The sequence below is a fragment of the Poecilia reticulata genome, linkage group LG17, assembly GCF_000633615.1.
Source record: "Poecilia reticulata strain Guanapo linkage group LG17, Guppy_female_1.0+MT, whole genome shotgun sequence".
Taxonomy (NCBI): Eukaryota; Metazoa; Chordata; class Actinopteri; order Cyprinodontiformes; family Poeciliidae; genus Poecilia; species Poecilia reticulata.
The window spans coordinates 12,166,160-12,181,055 of NC_024347.1; the positions used below are offsets into that span (position 1 = coordinate 12,166,160).

Genomic DNA, 14,896 nt, shown 5'->3' on the forward strand with positions numbered 1-14,896 from the left:
TAAGGGACTTTAATAAAAACAATTAAAAAGAAAAAAAAGAAAATTAAATCCAAACTTACAGATCAGACTACATTATAGTTAAAAAAGTGCTGCGTTGAAAAGGGAAACAAGGAAAGGTAGTAAATATGAATGGGAAAACATCTGCATATCTTATACACATTTAATTTATGGTGGACAAGCTGGACTATTAATATTAATGTTACTAAAATGTTCAATTAATAACTTACTAATGTCTTCAATATTCAAATGTAATTGTTCTTTTGTTAAGTTTCCTTTTCTACCAAGACAGTTGCGCCAAAGCGTTGCCACCTCCTGGAGAAACTAGGGTATTACAATTTATTCTAAATGTCTGTGGCATGCAGTTTATTTCAAACTTTAAACCTTACTATGATCTTCCATAAACAACCCTTTACCTTACTTTATATCTAATCTCTACTACAACAACAACTACAACATAGTTCATATTAAAAATATCTTGCAAATAAAGATTAACAGTAAACATTATTGGTACACTGGTAAACATTATTCGGGGTGAGCAACGATTTCCCTATAGGAAAAGATGAAAAGAATGAAAAAAAAAAACAACACAGAAAGAAAGAAAAAAAAACATCCTCAGGGGGAGAAAAAAAATTAAAGTGAAACAGGAAGTGCTCCACACCCACCTCTGCTTTTAGCTCTCTTTGGGCAGGTCCATAACGGGGCCTGTCTGTGTGTGGCCTCCATGCAGAGGAGCTGTCAGCTGTAGGATATAACCTCTAATCCTCCATAAAACTTAGCCTGACAGCCCAAACAGCTGCTGGCCTGTCTGTCTCTGCTGTGCTAATAATCATCTAAACAGAAAGCCTGAAAGGGTGGATATAGACGGCCATGCTGAACGCCTGATGCTTCTTTCCTTTAAAAAAAAAAGACAGATGCATATGTGTTTTACTGATTGCAGACTGTGTTCATGCTAAACGTTGTTACAGAGCTGGGTAACATGACTAGCATGGTAATTCGTGCAAAAAAAAGTTAGTATTTCACAACTACAAACTTAAATGTGTCAAAAATAAAACATACTTTTCAAAATTTTCACAAATAAAAATCTGAAAAATGTGGCACACATTTATTGTATGCCACATTTTATGCTAACTACTTTTTTTGCAATTAAAATCACAGCTTTTGTGATGCTAACTTAGAAATATTTGTAAGAAATCTTTACAATATTTGCGCTAATATATGACGTTTAATGTGACTTTTTATTACTCGCCATGTAAATCACGGGCTRTAGCCTGATATCCAGCAAGGCTGAGGCGGCAGTCACTTAAAGCCAAAGTTTTTGGAGACTTTTTGAGAAAAATCTGCAGTAAAAATCAGAAAAAAATACAGAGATATGTTGATTTTGTGTGAATTTTGTGCATTTGTGAAAAACTGGGAGGACGTATTGATGTAATTTGGAGTCTAGAGGGTCACATAAAAAGATACGGCGGGCCAGATTTGACCCCGTGTACCTCGTGTTTCACACACATGGTTAGGGGGTGTGACTACGTTTCCAAGGCAGAAATAACTGAAACCAACATTTCTATCCAACACTGAGAGCRTGGAGTGAACAGCTGTGCTGCTAAACACAAATTGCTGTCCTCCATGATGGCGTCTGGCTCCAATCAGTTGTGGTAAAAATGAACTTTTATCTCCTCAGCAGCTGTCGGATGGAAAATGCCTCTGATAGCGTGGCCAGMACATAGCACCAACACAGCCAGTGCGGTCTGCAGCAGAGGGCAGTCAGGTCACTCAAGATCCCAAACAAAACCTCTATTAGTATTCGCAACACCACCGTATTAATCAAGTGGTCACCTGCTGAATTCCTAAAGAATAATAGTGCATAAAGTCGACACCTTTTCCTTGACCATACCAGAAAAAAAAAAAGTAAAATAAACACACGGCACATCTACACAGTTCTTTACATGCTCTTAGTTCTTTGCTTTCAGGAGATTTGAGTCGTGTTTGGATACATAAAGTGTTGTGTTAGCAGCCACTGATCAGCTGAGGGTCAGTCAGTTATTTCCTGGGAATAGAGGAGGGTCCAACTGGACAGGATGCCTTCACATGCTGCGAATCATCAAAATACAAGCAACTAATCCCTGATCAGCAGGTGTAAATAAGCGCATATCAAATACGCTACATCATGTACAAATGGGTTTTTTCCTGGGTGGCAGTCCTCRGGTGTTTTAGAAAGAAAATGATCTCATCCATCAAGAGCTGGAACAATTAAAAAGATTTCATAAAAGCTGTTCTGAACTCTGGGTTTGCTACACAAAACCCCAGTGAGTTTGAAAACTATCCTTATTTGTTAATTGACATGCTAACTACTACCAGCAATGAATCCTTGGAAGATTTAGGGTAAAGTAATATTTCACTTTTAGAAACATGTTTCTTCTCATTAGAAGAACTGTAGTATGAGCACTGAGTTACAACTAATAGAGAATATGCCTTTTATCAACCTGACGGATACAACTTTAATCCACTGGATTCAGGTACAGATTTTTGTCTACATGGGCTTCCGTATTGGGGAGAATAAAGCAATAAAACAAATCGCTTGCCAGKGGTTTGAGACAAAACAAATCCCTGACGTTGTCACCATCCAGAGGCCAAACATTTATCTGCAAGTGTGTCTGAAGCAAGAGCTTACTACACTTTTCCTGTTTCAGTAAGCAAAATCAGGCTGCAGGCGGATTTAAACTTTCATCACCCTGAAAGTTGATGAAACTTTCAGGGTGATGAAAGTTTCATCAGTGTCCATTGGTCTTAGCGACCAATGGACACTAAGACCAATGTGTTCATTGGTCTTAGTTGTACTTTAGTGAACCACTGGGGGAAATTCAGTAGGTAATTATAATTCTGTCACTAAAGTGGCTGCTGATGGATTGCCTACTACATACTGTATGAYCTACCACCAYAGGTTTACAACCTGGCAATGATGAACACGTTACAGTGGGAGACGTATTAACTTACACGAACAGCCAACCCTGTAAATCAAGGAGTAATTGGAAAGCCAATTAGCACAAAGTGACAGTAAGAGACATCATGTAAATTCATCTCCTGAGGCCACAGTGCAGATGACAGCGATGCTAGTKGATAAACAAATGAGCTCCGGCACTTGTGGAAAATGAAATTAGGTCTACATTAGCTATGCTACACTTCTTTGCTAGTGTAGTCTCATCAGACAGCTGAGTGCATTTCAAAACTGTAATCTGTCTTTTTCTTTGTTGAACTCGGCGGTGGCTTTTTCCTTGTCGCATGTCAGTGCGGGAAATTTTTCACTGCAATAATCATGCYCTGTAACARCTTCTGTCAGAAAATGTAGTTTCTTTAGTTATAGAGTTGTATATGTAGAACAAAACATATTCATCTCTGGGACACAGAACCAGCCTCCTTCCTGAGGTGTTTATTAACAGCAGTGAGTAGAAGTAATTTTACTCAACATAGCTTGTTTTAATGTGAAACCTTGAGGAAAACCCTTCTATCAAAGAAGAGTTTATATCTTCCCCCACCAAGTATTTCAGGGATATAGTTTAGACCTTATTTGACCTCCAGAAGAGGTTTAAGAGGTTTCTGAAGTGTTCTGTCTTCCTCCTGACAGGATCTTCACACACACTAGAAACTTAGACAACCTAATCCTTTAAGCGCTTCTTCCTCCACTTGACAGCTTTCACCGCTGAGAWCTGTGGGTTTCATAGACACAGTATTGTGGACACACAATGACTCATRCAACACCTCTAAAATGCAACACAAAGCRTACGTATTTCAGAGCTTATCTGAATATTGCTCTTCTCATTCATGTTTTGAGGTAAGGTTACTTTAAGCAAGGCATTCGTGTTGACCCTCCTCCTCCTTTTGCCTTAACTATTGATCTTCAATTATAAACTGTGCATGACAATTAGCTGAAGATTCACACAAATGTGTTAGGAAACTGGGAGGCCTGTCAATTATCAGGTGAGGTAAGGAGGATTAAAGATGAACAAAAAAAGGCCCTTCCAACAATAATCAATTCAACTTTTTTCACATTTTGTGACATTAAAGCCACAACTTTAATCTATTTTATTAGAACTGCATGTGATAGATCAACAAAAATTAATGCAGAGCTGTAAAATAAAAGGAAAACGATTGGTTGATGCCTCATCTGACAATGTATCTCCATATGTGTTGTAGTTTTTCTATTGGAATATGAACCTCAATGCCAGTCTCAAGTGCTTTCTCCAGGATTTCTCTGTACTTATGTAGCTCCATCCATTTCCTCATCAGCTCTGATGAACTCTTCCACTCCTGCAGAAGGAAAGCGTCCCCGCCCTCATCAAATTTCACAATAAAGAAGAAGCTGATGTGCAGATTCAGTTTGCCGCTACAAAAAGCATTTTTGCACAACAAGCATCTGACCTCCATATGGTCAGATGAGACCAGAAGGCGCCCTGGTTACAAGAAATGCTTGTTGCAAACTGCAAAAGACTTCAGAGMCAACTTTTCCACACAGTTGCCCATCGACCACATAGTCAAAATAATCTATGAAATACATTTGAGTGTAATAGAGTGATATTCTGCGAATTTTCTGTACATATATTTAAACCCTGTATRTCTCCTGCTGCCATGGAACCTGGTTTCTGTTGGTGAGTGGTCCCCACTTGAAAAGAGTATTTCGGACTAGAGGTGACAGGGAAAAGTGCGGCCGAATCCCAGATAGCGATGGTATGCCGCGGTGAGTCATGGGCGAGCTACGCAGCAGGAAGTTCCTGGCTCTATTCCCTGAAAAATCCAATTATTTGGACACAGAAGGTAGAACCGAACGGGAGAGGAGAGGGCAGCCAGACATCTGCAGAGCCAAGCCGAGCTCTGTCACAAAGTGATAGAAATGAGGATGATTACCACAGGGTGTCCGCGTATGTGTGTGGGGGCACTGTGGCATGTGTTGAATTGTGCACCTGATGATAACGATGAGTGTGTGCGAGTGTGTGTGGTGTTATCAGGTCAGGGTGGTGCCCTTGGCCTTGTAAGGCCGGTTATCTGGGGTTATATATTTGATCTCTGTCTCCCTTGCAGGTTCAGCAGATGCTTCATCTTCACCTGCCCTCTGTAAGTATGAACCCACTGCTGCAGCTTTCTGTTGGTTTTCATTCGATATTTCATCGAAGTAAAAAACATGAATTTTAACCGATTACATATATAATGATAGAACAAGATGCTGATGAAAGTAAAATCATTTCAAATCATTTTATACATTTAGGAAGTCATGCCTCGATGTTTTCATGTTTCCATTTCCTGCAGGTCTTTCGGTGATTTTCAGTCTGAAGACTTGAGCTCATCTTTCATCTGAGCTGAACCCACAGGTAAATTATACTCCCTCACATTCATAATGGTAATTACATMATTTAAAAAAAAATCTAATATGTGACTATTTTGCCATTACTGTGCTAAATTGTCAATAAATCCTTTGTACAAAGATGTAATTGTGGAAGACATGTCACTAAACAGGTACTTCTCAATCTTCCGTTTGTCCACAGTACTCCAGCCATGGGGGATGCAGAGATGTCTACGTATGGTACGGCGGCGCCGTACCTGAGGAAGTCGGAGAAGGAGCGAATGGAGGCCTCCACGCGTCTGTTCGACATCAAGAAGGAATGCTTCGTCCCAGATTCGGTGGAGGAGTTCGTGAAGGCAACCGTCGTCAGCCGGGAGGGTGATAAGGTCACCGTGGAGACGCAGAATGGGAAGGTGAGTGCTTTAGTGTATCAGGCATAAATAATGTACTCTTTAACRCCAATGCTTCAGCTGGTAAATAAAACCAGCTGTCAGTGAGTTTTCTGAGATATTTTACCAAAACGGAATGAGGTGAAGTTGGGGCTGTTAAGAAGGCATTAGGTTTACTCCTTGGTGTGTGTGAGAGTGTTTAYCTGCATGCAAATCTGTGAGTGATATGAAATGTCATGTCCTTAAGTAAATGTGAGCAGTATAGAGAATGTGATTGAAATTAGTGTCACTCTGGTGCCATTAGGCATTCACTCTCTTTTTGCTCTACAAAAATAGAATGAGTCATGAATCGTTTAAATGAATGGTGGCCTGCAAAAGTATTAATACCCCTTTATGTTTGTAACATTTTTTTGGTTTTAAAATGTGTGTTTTTATTGTRATTTTATGTGGCAACAAGAAACACTATGTGTTTCTATGTGTAAGACTTGAAAATCAATGTTCGCAAACACTTCGACAATTAGAGCTTGAGGTAAAGACTTTCAGCTTAATTCTGCCAAAATAAGTTAATTTGTGGGGCCCAATACAAATGCATGCAACATTTTTCAGATTTATTTCATAATTTTMTTTTTTTTWAAAAACAATACATCACTATCCTTTCACAAATATGCTCAGCTCTGTGTTGATATAACCCCTAAGATTCGAATAAAGGAGACAAACCAAACCGAGGGACGTAAATTCATTTTCAGGCCGGTGTATGAAAACAAATAAAAAGACAAATGTATTAAACTTTCCTTGTTCCAGACTGTTACTGTCAAAGAGGTAGACATTCTGCAACAGAACCCTCCCAAGTTTGACAAGATCGAGGACATGGCCATGCTGACCTTCCTCCATGAGCCAGCCGTGCTGTTTAACCTCAAAGAGCGTTACGCAGCGTGGATGATCTACGTGAGTAGGCTTTTGGGCAACAAACAGTAAACTTTAATTAGTGCACGGCTCAGGAAGTTTTAATATTATCCACCCAAACCATGGAGAAACAGTSTGATTTTCTGTGATCTCTCAGACCTAYTCTGGGCTGTTCTGTGTGACTGTCAACCCCTACAAGTGGCTGCCAGTCTACAACCAAGAGGTGGTCATTGCCTACAGAGGAAAGAAGAGGAGTGAAGCTCCTCCTCACATCTTCTCCATCTCTGACAATGCCTACCAGTACATGCTGGCAGGTAAAGGCAATCAATGTCCTACAGAAAGCATTCTGAACGGGGTCTGTTGTCCTYGCTGACAAAAATGTTTTTCGAAAACCTTTTGACAGACCGCGAAAACCAGTCAATTCTGATCACGTATGTAAAAACCTTCCATCTGAAATGTAGTACGATATGATCTAAAGTCAGTATCGTATTCTGCATCCAGGAATGGATTTGTTTTGATGTGTAACTCTGCTCCCATAGTGGAGAATCTGGTGCAGGAAAGACTGTGAACACCAAGAGAGTCATCCAGTACTTTGCAAGTATTGCAGCTGGAGGTATTAAGAAAGACCCCAATGCAAAAGACAAGGTATGTGACGAGCTTTTTCAGGGCTCAATGCAGCTGGAAAATAATAAAAAATTAGTCACATCTTCAAAGCTGGCAAAGCTATTTTTGCTTTGAGCAAAGGAATAAACTAAAGCCACCCTAAGTAGTAACTGTAAGCAAACTTTGAAAGTTAATTAATCTTTTTCAGTTTAACATCACTTGATTCAGTTGGAAGTAATTAGAGCTTCATGATGGATCTTTCAGTAATTGTGAAGTGTTTGTTTGACAGGGTACCCTGGAGGATCAAATCATTCAGGCTAACCCTGCTCTGGAGGCTTTTGGCAATGCCAAGACCATCAGGAATGACAACTCCTCCAGATTTGTGAGTGACTTCTTTCCATTCTTGATTATGTTTGTGTTATTTATTTAGTGTCCCAATCATGCAAGAGGTTTGGTTTCAACACAGTGACTGTTTCGTATTTCTGAAACCCTGATTTATCTTAAATTAAGTAACAGACCATTTTTTTCCTCTTGTTGTACAAGATGGACAAATTATGTAGCAACAGAAGTYGGGGAGAAAAAGGAGCTAACTGACAAGGTAATYTTTTGCAAATTGATCATTTTTTATTTTGTGCTTTCAGGGTAAATTCATCCGAATTCACTTCGATACCAGAGGAAAATTAGCTTCAGCTGATATCGAGACATGTAAGTATAGACAGCCTTTTAGTTTTTGCAACCACAATTTTTCACTCACATTTTTCTCATGGTTGTGACTTCTCTCTTGTTGTCTGAAGACCTGCTGGAGAAATCTCGTGTGACCTTCCAACTCAAGGCTGAGCGAGATTATCATATTTTCTACCAGATTCTTTCCAACAAGAAACCTGAAATCCTGGGTTAGCACAGTACAGTAGAAAAAGCAATTAATTATGTTGTAATGTTTTTTGCTTTATGTTATTTTCATCTTTCTCATCYTTCAGAGATGCTGCTGATCACAAACAACCCGTACGACTATGCATTTATCTCTCAGGGGGAAACTCAAGTGGCCTCCATAGATGACGCAGAGGAACTGATGGCAACTGATGTAAGTATCTCCATCTTTACTAGACATTATTTTATGAAAAAGAAGCATATGTAAAGGGAAATGTTAAATTTGTTGCAACATATTTTAGATGGGCAATAATATGGTTTACTGAGATGTGACTGTTTTTTTCTTCAGAGTGCCTTTGATGTGTTGGGCTTTACTCAAGAAGAAAAAAACTCCGTGTACAAGCTCATTGGTGCCATCATGCACTATGGCAACATGAAGTTTAAACAAAGGCCTCGCGAGGAGCAAGCAGAGGCCGATGGCACTGAGGGTGAGAAAAGAACTCTGAAATTTGTAAGAATGCAGAAACTTGATGTGTATTCAGCATTGCTGTTTGTGTGTTTCTTTTAGATGCTGACAAATCAGCGTATCTGATGGGCCTGAACTCTGCTGACCTCATCAAAGGTCTCTGTCACCCAAGAGTCAAAGTGGGGAATGAGTGGGTCACCAAGGGACAAAATGTTGCCCAGGTAAAAGAAAAGAGACAGCCTTAAAATGGTTTAATATGTGGGTTTGTATATAATATCTCCATTTTACATCTTCTGAGGCAAATATGCTTTAAACTAAACTTGAACCTTTCTTTTTTAAATGTGGCTGACTGTCCATTTCACAGGTGTACTATGCTGTTGGAGCTTTGTCCAAAGCAGTTTATGAGAAGATGTTTCTGTGGATGGTGGTGAGAATCAACCAGTCACTGGAGACAAAGCAGCCTCGTCAGTACTTTATTGGAGTGCTGGACATTGCTGGGTTTGAGATCTTTGATGTAAGTTATCTTGTTTGCAAATAATGATCAGATTTACAAGTAATCTAAATGGAACAACTAACATGTTTTTTTCTTTTTCAGTTCAACACCTTCGAGCAGCTGTGCATCAACTTCACCAATGAAAAACTGCAACAGTTTTTCAACCACCACATGTTTGTGCTGGAGCAGGAAGAGTATAAGAAAGAGGGAATTGAATGGACTTTCATTGACTTTGGTATGGATCTGCAGGCCTGTATTGACCTGATTGAAAAGGTGAGAATCAGAATATTAAATATATGGAGAAAGTAAAAGGTCATTTGTGTTTCAAACCACTTTTATTACCCTTTCAGCCCATGGGCATCATGTCCATCCTCGAAGAGGAGTGCATGTTTCCCAAAGCCTCTGATGCTACATTTAAAGCTAAGCTTTATGACAATCATCTGGGGAAATCAAACAACTTCCAGAARCCYAGRRTTGTYAAAGGSAAACCAGAGGCCCATTTTGCCCTGGTCCACTATGCTGGAACTGTTGATTATAATATCAACAACTGGCTGGTGAAGAACAAGGATCCTCTGAATGAGACTGTTGTTGGGYTGTACCAGAAGTCTACACTCAAGCTGCTTGGTATTCTGTTTGCAAAYTATGCAGGAGCTGATTCAGGTATTCCACCATGAGTATTTTGCTTTGTAGAAAATGGATAAGCATAGCATACTTGCATTAACGTAAAATACTAATTCTATACATTTCACATTAAAGCAATGTCTGAAGGCAGTGAGGGTAAAAAAGAAAAGAAGAAGAAAGGATCATCCTTTCAGACTGTGTCCGCTCTCCATAGGGTAGAGTATATACATGCATTACTTCATTTCCGGTAAATGTATGACTTAAAAATCCAAATTCTATATATTTTTGCATATCCATATTACAGGAGAACCTGAATAAGTTGATGACCAACCTGAGGTCTACCCACCCTCACTTTGTACGCTGCATCATCCCCAACGAGACCAAGACTCCTGGGGCCATGGAGAACCCTCTGGTGATGCACCAGCTGCGCTGTAACGGTGTGCTGGAAGGCATCAGGATCTGCAGGAAAGGCTTCCCYAACAGGATCCTCTATGGAGACTTCAAGCAGAGGTATTACCTTACTACGTAACTTAGTACGTCTCACAAGCCTTACTCTACAATGTCCAGTTAACAAATATATGATTTCCCAGATATCGTATCTTGAATCCTGCTGCCATCCCTGAGGGACAGTTCATTGACAGCAGGAAGGGAGCCGAAAAACTTCTCGGATCTCTTGATATTGACCATAACCAGTACAAGTTTGGGTACACAAAGGTACCGCCTGGGTTTTCTAAGACAAAAGAGAACAAAAGATATGAATTACGACACGGACAGGCAAAAATACGTTATTTCTAAAATTAAATGCCGCATTTAGGTGTTCTTCAAGGCTGGACTGCTGGGTCTACTCGAGGAGATGAGAGATGAGCGTCTTTCCAAAATCATCACTGCAATTCAAGCCAGGTCTCGTGGTCTTTTGTCTCGCATAGAGTACCAGAAGATGGTGGAGCGCAGGTTTGTTTCATACAACTTACAATTTTCTTTACACATYACACAGATATCTGCTTGTGCTCATATTTTCAATAAAAGTGTTTTAAAATATATATATTTTAAACAGAGATGCCCTAATGGTAATCCAGTGGAACATCCGCGCCTTCATGGGGGTCAAGAATTGGCCCTGGATGAAGTTGTTCTTCAAGATCAAACCTCTCCTGAAATCTGCTGAAGCAGAAAAGGAGATGGCCAACATGAAGGAAGAATTCCTGAAACTGAAAGAGGCCTATGCAAAATCTGAAGCTCGCAGAAAAGAGCTGGAAGAAAAAATGGTCTCCCTTCTCCAAGAGAAGAATGACCTACAGCTCCAAGTCCAAACTGTAAGAATGACAATATTTATGAATTTTCTCTGAAGATGTTGTTGAGTCTCCCCCCTACTCCCAGTAATAACTCATGTTTGACAGGAACAAGATAATCTCTGCGATGCAGAGGAGCGATGTGAGGGACTGATCAAAAACAAAATCCAACTGGAAGGAAAAATCAAAGAGCTGACAGAAAGACTTGAGGATGAGGAGGAGATCAATGCTGAACTGACTGCAAAGAAGAGAAAGCTRGAAGATGAATGCTCTGAGTTAAAGAAGGACATTGACGACTTAGAGCTAACTCTGGCAAAGGTGGAGAAAGAGAAACACGCTACAGAGAACAAGGTACCATAAAGACTAACCACTACACCAAAACACATCATGCTCTCAAATACCATTGGTTCACACTGAAAACCTTTTGGCCKATAGGTCAARAACCTGACAGAGGAGATGGCTGCTTTGGATGAAATCATCGCCAAGCTCACAAAGGAGAAAAAAGCTTTACAGGAAGCTCACCAACAAACCCTGGATGACCTGCAGAGTGAGGAAGACAAAGTCAACACTCTGACCAAGGCCAAGACGAAGCTGGAGCAGCAAGTGGACGATGTAAGATGACATTGAATAGAATCGAAATACAGTAACTTGACAAAATTCTAAACTGTACTGTAAAAKGCTAAACAGTTACAACAGTTATYTCTTTGTTTTTAGCTTGAAGGATCCCTTGAGCAAGAGAAGAAGATTAGGATGGATCTTGAAAGGGCGAAGAGGAAGCTGGAGGGTGACTTAAAGTTGAGCCAGGAGTCCATAATGGATCTCGAAAATGATAAGCAACAGCTGGAGGAGCGCCTGAAAAAGTACACACCTACTATAACATTTTGTAATGAATTTAGTCACAAAACATCATTGGTCAATGTTTTTGTAGCCCAGAACTAACAAGAAAAAATCCTGCAGGAAAGACTTTGAAATCAGTCAACTGAACAGCAAACTGGAAGATGAGCTGGCTATAATTAGCCAACTTCAGAAGAAGTTAAAAGAGCTGCAGGTAAAACCTCGACATTACATGATCAYTATCAAAGTTCTACAAAAGTTCACAAAGTACTGATGCAACAAATGTACACCACTCCAATGGTAGGCCCGCGTGGAGGAACTAGAGGAAGAGCTTGAAGCAGAACGAGCTGCTCGAGCCAAGGTGGAGAAGCAGAGAGCAGACTTGGCTAGAGAGTTAGAGGAGATCAGTGAGAGACTGGAGGAGGCTGGAGGAGCCACAGCCGCCCAGATTGAGATGAACAAGAAGAGGGAGGCCGAGTTCCAGAAACTCCGCAGAGACCTCGAAGAGGCCACCCTGCACCACGAAGCCACCACTGCCACACTCAGGAAGAAACAAGCCGACACTGTTGCTGACCTGGGAGAGCAGATCGACAACCTGCAGAGAGTCAAGCAGAAGCTGGAGAAGGAGAAGAGCGAGCTCAAACTGGAGCTGGATGATGTTGTGTCCAGTATGGAGCAGATTGTTAAGTCCAAGGTATGTGTGGTGTTCTGATAGCTTTCTAGATAACAACCTCAGCAAAGAAATACTATGCAATGTCTGTGATATGTGCACCATTTCACTTCAGACTATCCTGGAGAAAACTTGCAGAACTTTAGAGGATCAAACAAATGAATACAGAACAAAATGTGATGAATACCAAAGATCTCTCAATGACTTCACCACCCAGAAAGCCAAACTTCAAGCTGAGAATGGTTAGTCTTTTTTCCCACTTAGAAAATGAATATTTTTCTATAAAAAGGCGTGCACATGTGAATGTTTTGACATCTACAGATGAGCTTTCAAGACAAATGGAGGAGAAAGAATCACTTATTTCTCAGCTCACCAGAGGAAAAAATTCCTACAATCAACAGCTTGAAGACCTAAAACGACAACTAGAAGAAGAGATAAAGGTATGAAATCATTTCTGGATAATATAGAACGATTGATTTWAAAAAAAGAAGAAGTCAAATATAATTTATCTTGACCTCAGGCCAAGAATGCATTAGCCCATGCGGTGCAGTCTGCTCGCCATGACTGTGACCTCCTCAGGGAGCAGTAYGAGGAGGAGCAGGAGGCCAAGGCTGAACTGCAGCGCAGCATGTCCAAGGCCAACACTGAGGTGGCTCAGTGGAGAACCAAGTACGAAACTGATGCCATCCAGAGAACCGAGGAACTGGAGGAAGCCAAGTGAGTACAGTACATTTGAATTTCAGTGTCTGTACAAAGTTTTGAAAGTAGCCAATCCCAAATCAACCCTTCCATAATCCAGGAAGAAGCTGGCTCAGCGTCTGCAGGAGGCTGAGGAGGCTGTTGAAGCAGTRAATGCCAAATGCTCCTCTCTGGAGAAGACCAAACACAGGCTGCAGAATGAGATCGAAGATCTCATGGTGGATGTGGAGAGGTCTAATGCTGCTGCTGCTGCTCTGGACAAGAAGCAAAGGAACTTTGACAAAGTATGTTGGACATTTTCTTTAAAAATACACACAAACAATGCTGGTCCACCATCACATAAAAAATAATAACCACATGTATGAGAGAACTAACAAGCACATGGCATAATTTAGTGTGTGATTATTTATTTACCAGTATGTGAAAAAACCAGATTGCTTATAAAACTAGAACAAGTCATGGCTCTAAGCTGTCAATCAAACTCGTGTACTCAGTGCTAAATGTGCTAATGGCAGAGAAACAACTTAACATTATAGGAAAACTGTTTATCGGCCATCTTTGGTAGCAATGCTAACTAGCATGAGCATCCGTGGTAGGTTCTGTTATAAGAAACTAGCTGAAGCATATCAGAAAGCAATGGGGAGGATATGTTTTGGTTAAATGCATAACAAGCAATACGATACATCATTGTTGCTGTAWTATTTTTTAATTTGGATATATTTAACTGCTATATGATGAAACTGTAAATAACATCTGCATGAAATTTTCTTTTCACATAATGATGCTTTTATCAAAGAAAAAAAATGATAGTAGAAAACTTAATGTGTCACATCCTGATTTGAATCTCAATGTCCAGGTCTTGTCAGAGTGGAAACAGAAGTATGAAGAGTCTCAGTGTGAGCTGGAGAGTTCTCAGAAAGAAGCCAGATCTCTGAGCACCGAACTCTTCAAACTTAAAAACTCCTACGAAGAGTCTCTTGAACATCTGGAGACCATGAAAAGGGAGAACAAGAACCTTCAAGGTAGTACATCACTGAATATGAGCTTACAAATGTAAAATAGGCAAGGCAAAACTGAATGGACGCTCTTTCATTAACAGAGGAAATTTCTGACCTCACTGAGCAACTTGGTGAAGGTGGGAAAACCGTTCATGAGTTGGAAAAAGCTCGAAAGCAGCTGGAGCAGGAAAAAGGGGAGATTCAGTCTGCCCTAGAAGAAGCAGAGGTAAGACTACAACCAACTTAGGTTAATACATAGCTTAAAATAAAAGTCAAATTTCAAACCAGAGACCGGATCTGTGTCAAAGGGTTCCCTTGAACATGAGGAAGGCAAGATACTGAGAGTTCAGCTTGAGTTTAACCAGATTAAGTGTGATATGGAGCGCAAACTGGCTGAGAAAGATGAGGAGATGGAGCAGTGCAAGAGGAACCTGCAGAGGACAATCGACACCCTGCAGAGTTCTCTTGAGGCCGAGTGCCGCAGCAGGAATGAAGCCCTTCGTCTGAAAAAGAAGATGGAGGGAGACCTCAACGAGATGGAGATCCAGCTTAGCCAAGCCAACAGGCAGGCGGCTGAGTCCCAGAAACAACTCAAGTCTGTTCATGCACATCTGAAGGTAAACTCAAACASAAGAAACTCACTTTCTACTCTTAAAATATCTATATGCATTAATGTGGTTAATGCCATTCTGTAAAGGATTGCCAAATTCAGCTGGATGAGTCGGTTCGGGCTAATGATGA

At 40.5% G+C, this 14,896-nt stretch overlaps 1 protein-coding gene across 1 annotated transcript in view; it reads left to right on the plus strand.

The window, feature by feature from the left end:
* Window positions 1-5,059: 5,059 nt before the first annotated feature.
* The window catches only part of LOC103479338 (myosin-7-like), a 12,851-nt gene continuing 3,014 nt past the window's right edge, over window positions 5,060-14,896 (plus strand). The window contains exons 1-34 of the mRNA XM_008433707.2: window positions 5,060-5,100; window positions 5,293-5,354; window positions 5,529-5,739; window positions 6,517-6,660; window positions 6,776-6,932; window positions 7,022-7,049; window positions 7,158-7,263; window positions 7,511-7,603; window positions 7,863-7,926; window positions 8,016-8,114; window positions 8,199-8,302; window positions 8,438-8,576; window positions 8,657-8,775; window positions 8,919-9,068; window positions 9,150-9,320; window positions 9,398-9,707; window positions 9,804-9,883; window positions 9,973-10,178; window positions 10,259-10,382; window positions 10,483-10,619; window positions 10,723-10,978; window positions 11,063-11,305; window positions 11,390-11,566; window positions 11,669-11,814; window positions 11,912-12,002; window positions 12,093-12,482; window positions 12,574-12,700; window positions 12,780-12,898; window positions 12,979-13,175; window positions 13,258-13,441; window positions 14,014-14,179; window positions 14,257-14,381; window positions 14,464-14,772; window positions 14,853-14,888. Coding sequence (XP_008431929.1) covers window positions 5,539-5,739; window positions 6,517-6,660; window positions 6,776-6,932; window positions 7,022-7,049; window positions 7,158-7,263; window positions 7,511-7,603; window positions 7,863-7,926; window positions 8,016-8,114; window positions 8,199-8,302; window positions 8,438-8,576; window positions 8,657-8,775; window positions 8,919-9,068; window positions 9,150-9,320; window positions 9,398-9,707; window positions 9,804-9,883; window positions 9,973-10,178; window positions 10,259-10,382; window positions 10,483-10,619; window positions 10,723-10,978; window positions 11,063-11,305; window positions 11,390-11,566; window positions 11,669-11,814; window positions 11,912-12,002; window positions 12,093-12,482; window positions 12,574-12,700; window positions 12,780-12,898; window positions 12,979-13,175; window positions 13,258-13,441; window positions 14,014-14,179; window positions 14,257-14,381; window positions 14,464-14,772; window positions 14,853-14,888 — 4,998 coding nt within the window. The 5' untranslated portion in view covers window positions 5,060-5,100; window positions 5,293-5,354; window positions 5,529-5,538. The remainder of the gene's footprint in view (window positions 5,101-5,292; window positions 5,355-5,528; window positions 5,740-6,516; window positions 6,661-6,775; window positions 6,933-7,021; window positions 7,050-7,157; window positions 7,264-7,510; window positions 7,604-7,862; window positions 7,927-8,015; window positions 8,115-8,198; window positions 8,303-8,437; window positions 8,577-8,656; window positions 8,776-8,918; window positions 9,069-9,149; window positions 9,321-9,397; window positions 9,708-9,803; window positions 9,884-9,972; window positions 10,179-10,258; window positions 10,383-10,482; window positions 10,620-10,722; window positions 10,979-11,062; window positions 11,306-11,389; window positions 11,567-11,668; window positions 11,815-11,911; window positions 12,003-12,092; window positions 12,483-12,573; window positions 12,701-12,779; window positions 12,899-12,978; window positions 13,176-13,257; window positions 13,442-14,013; window positions 14,180-14,256; window positions 14,382-14,463; window positions 14,773-14,852; window positions 14,889-14,896) is intronic.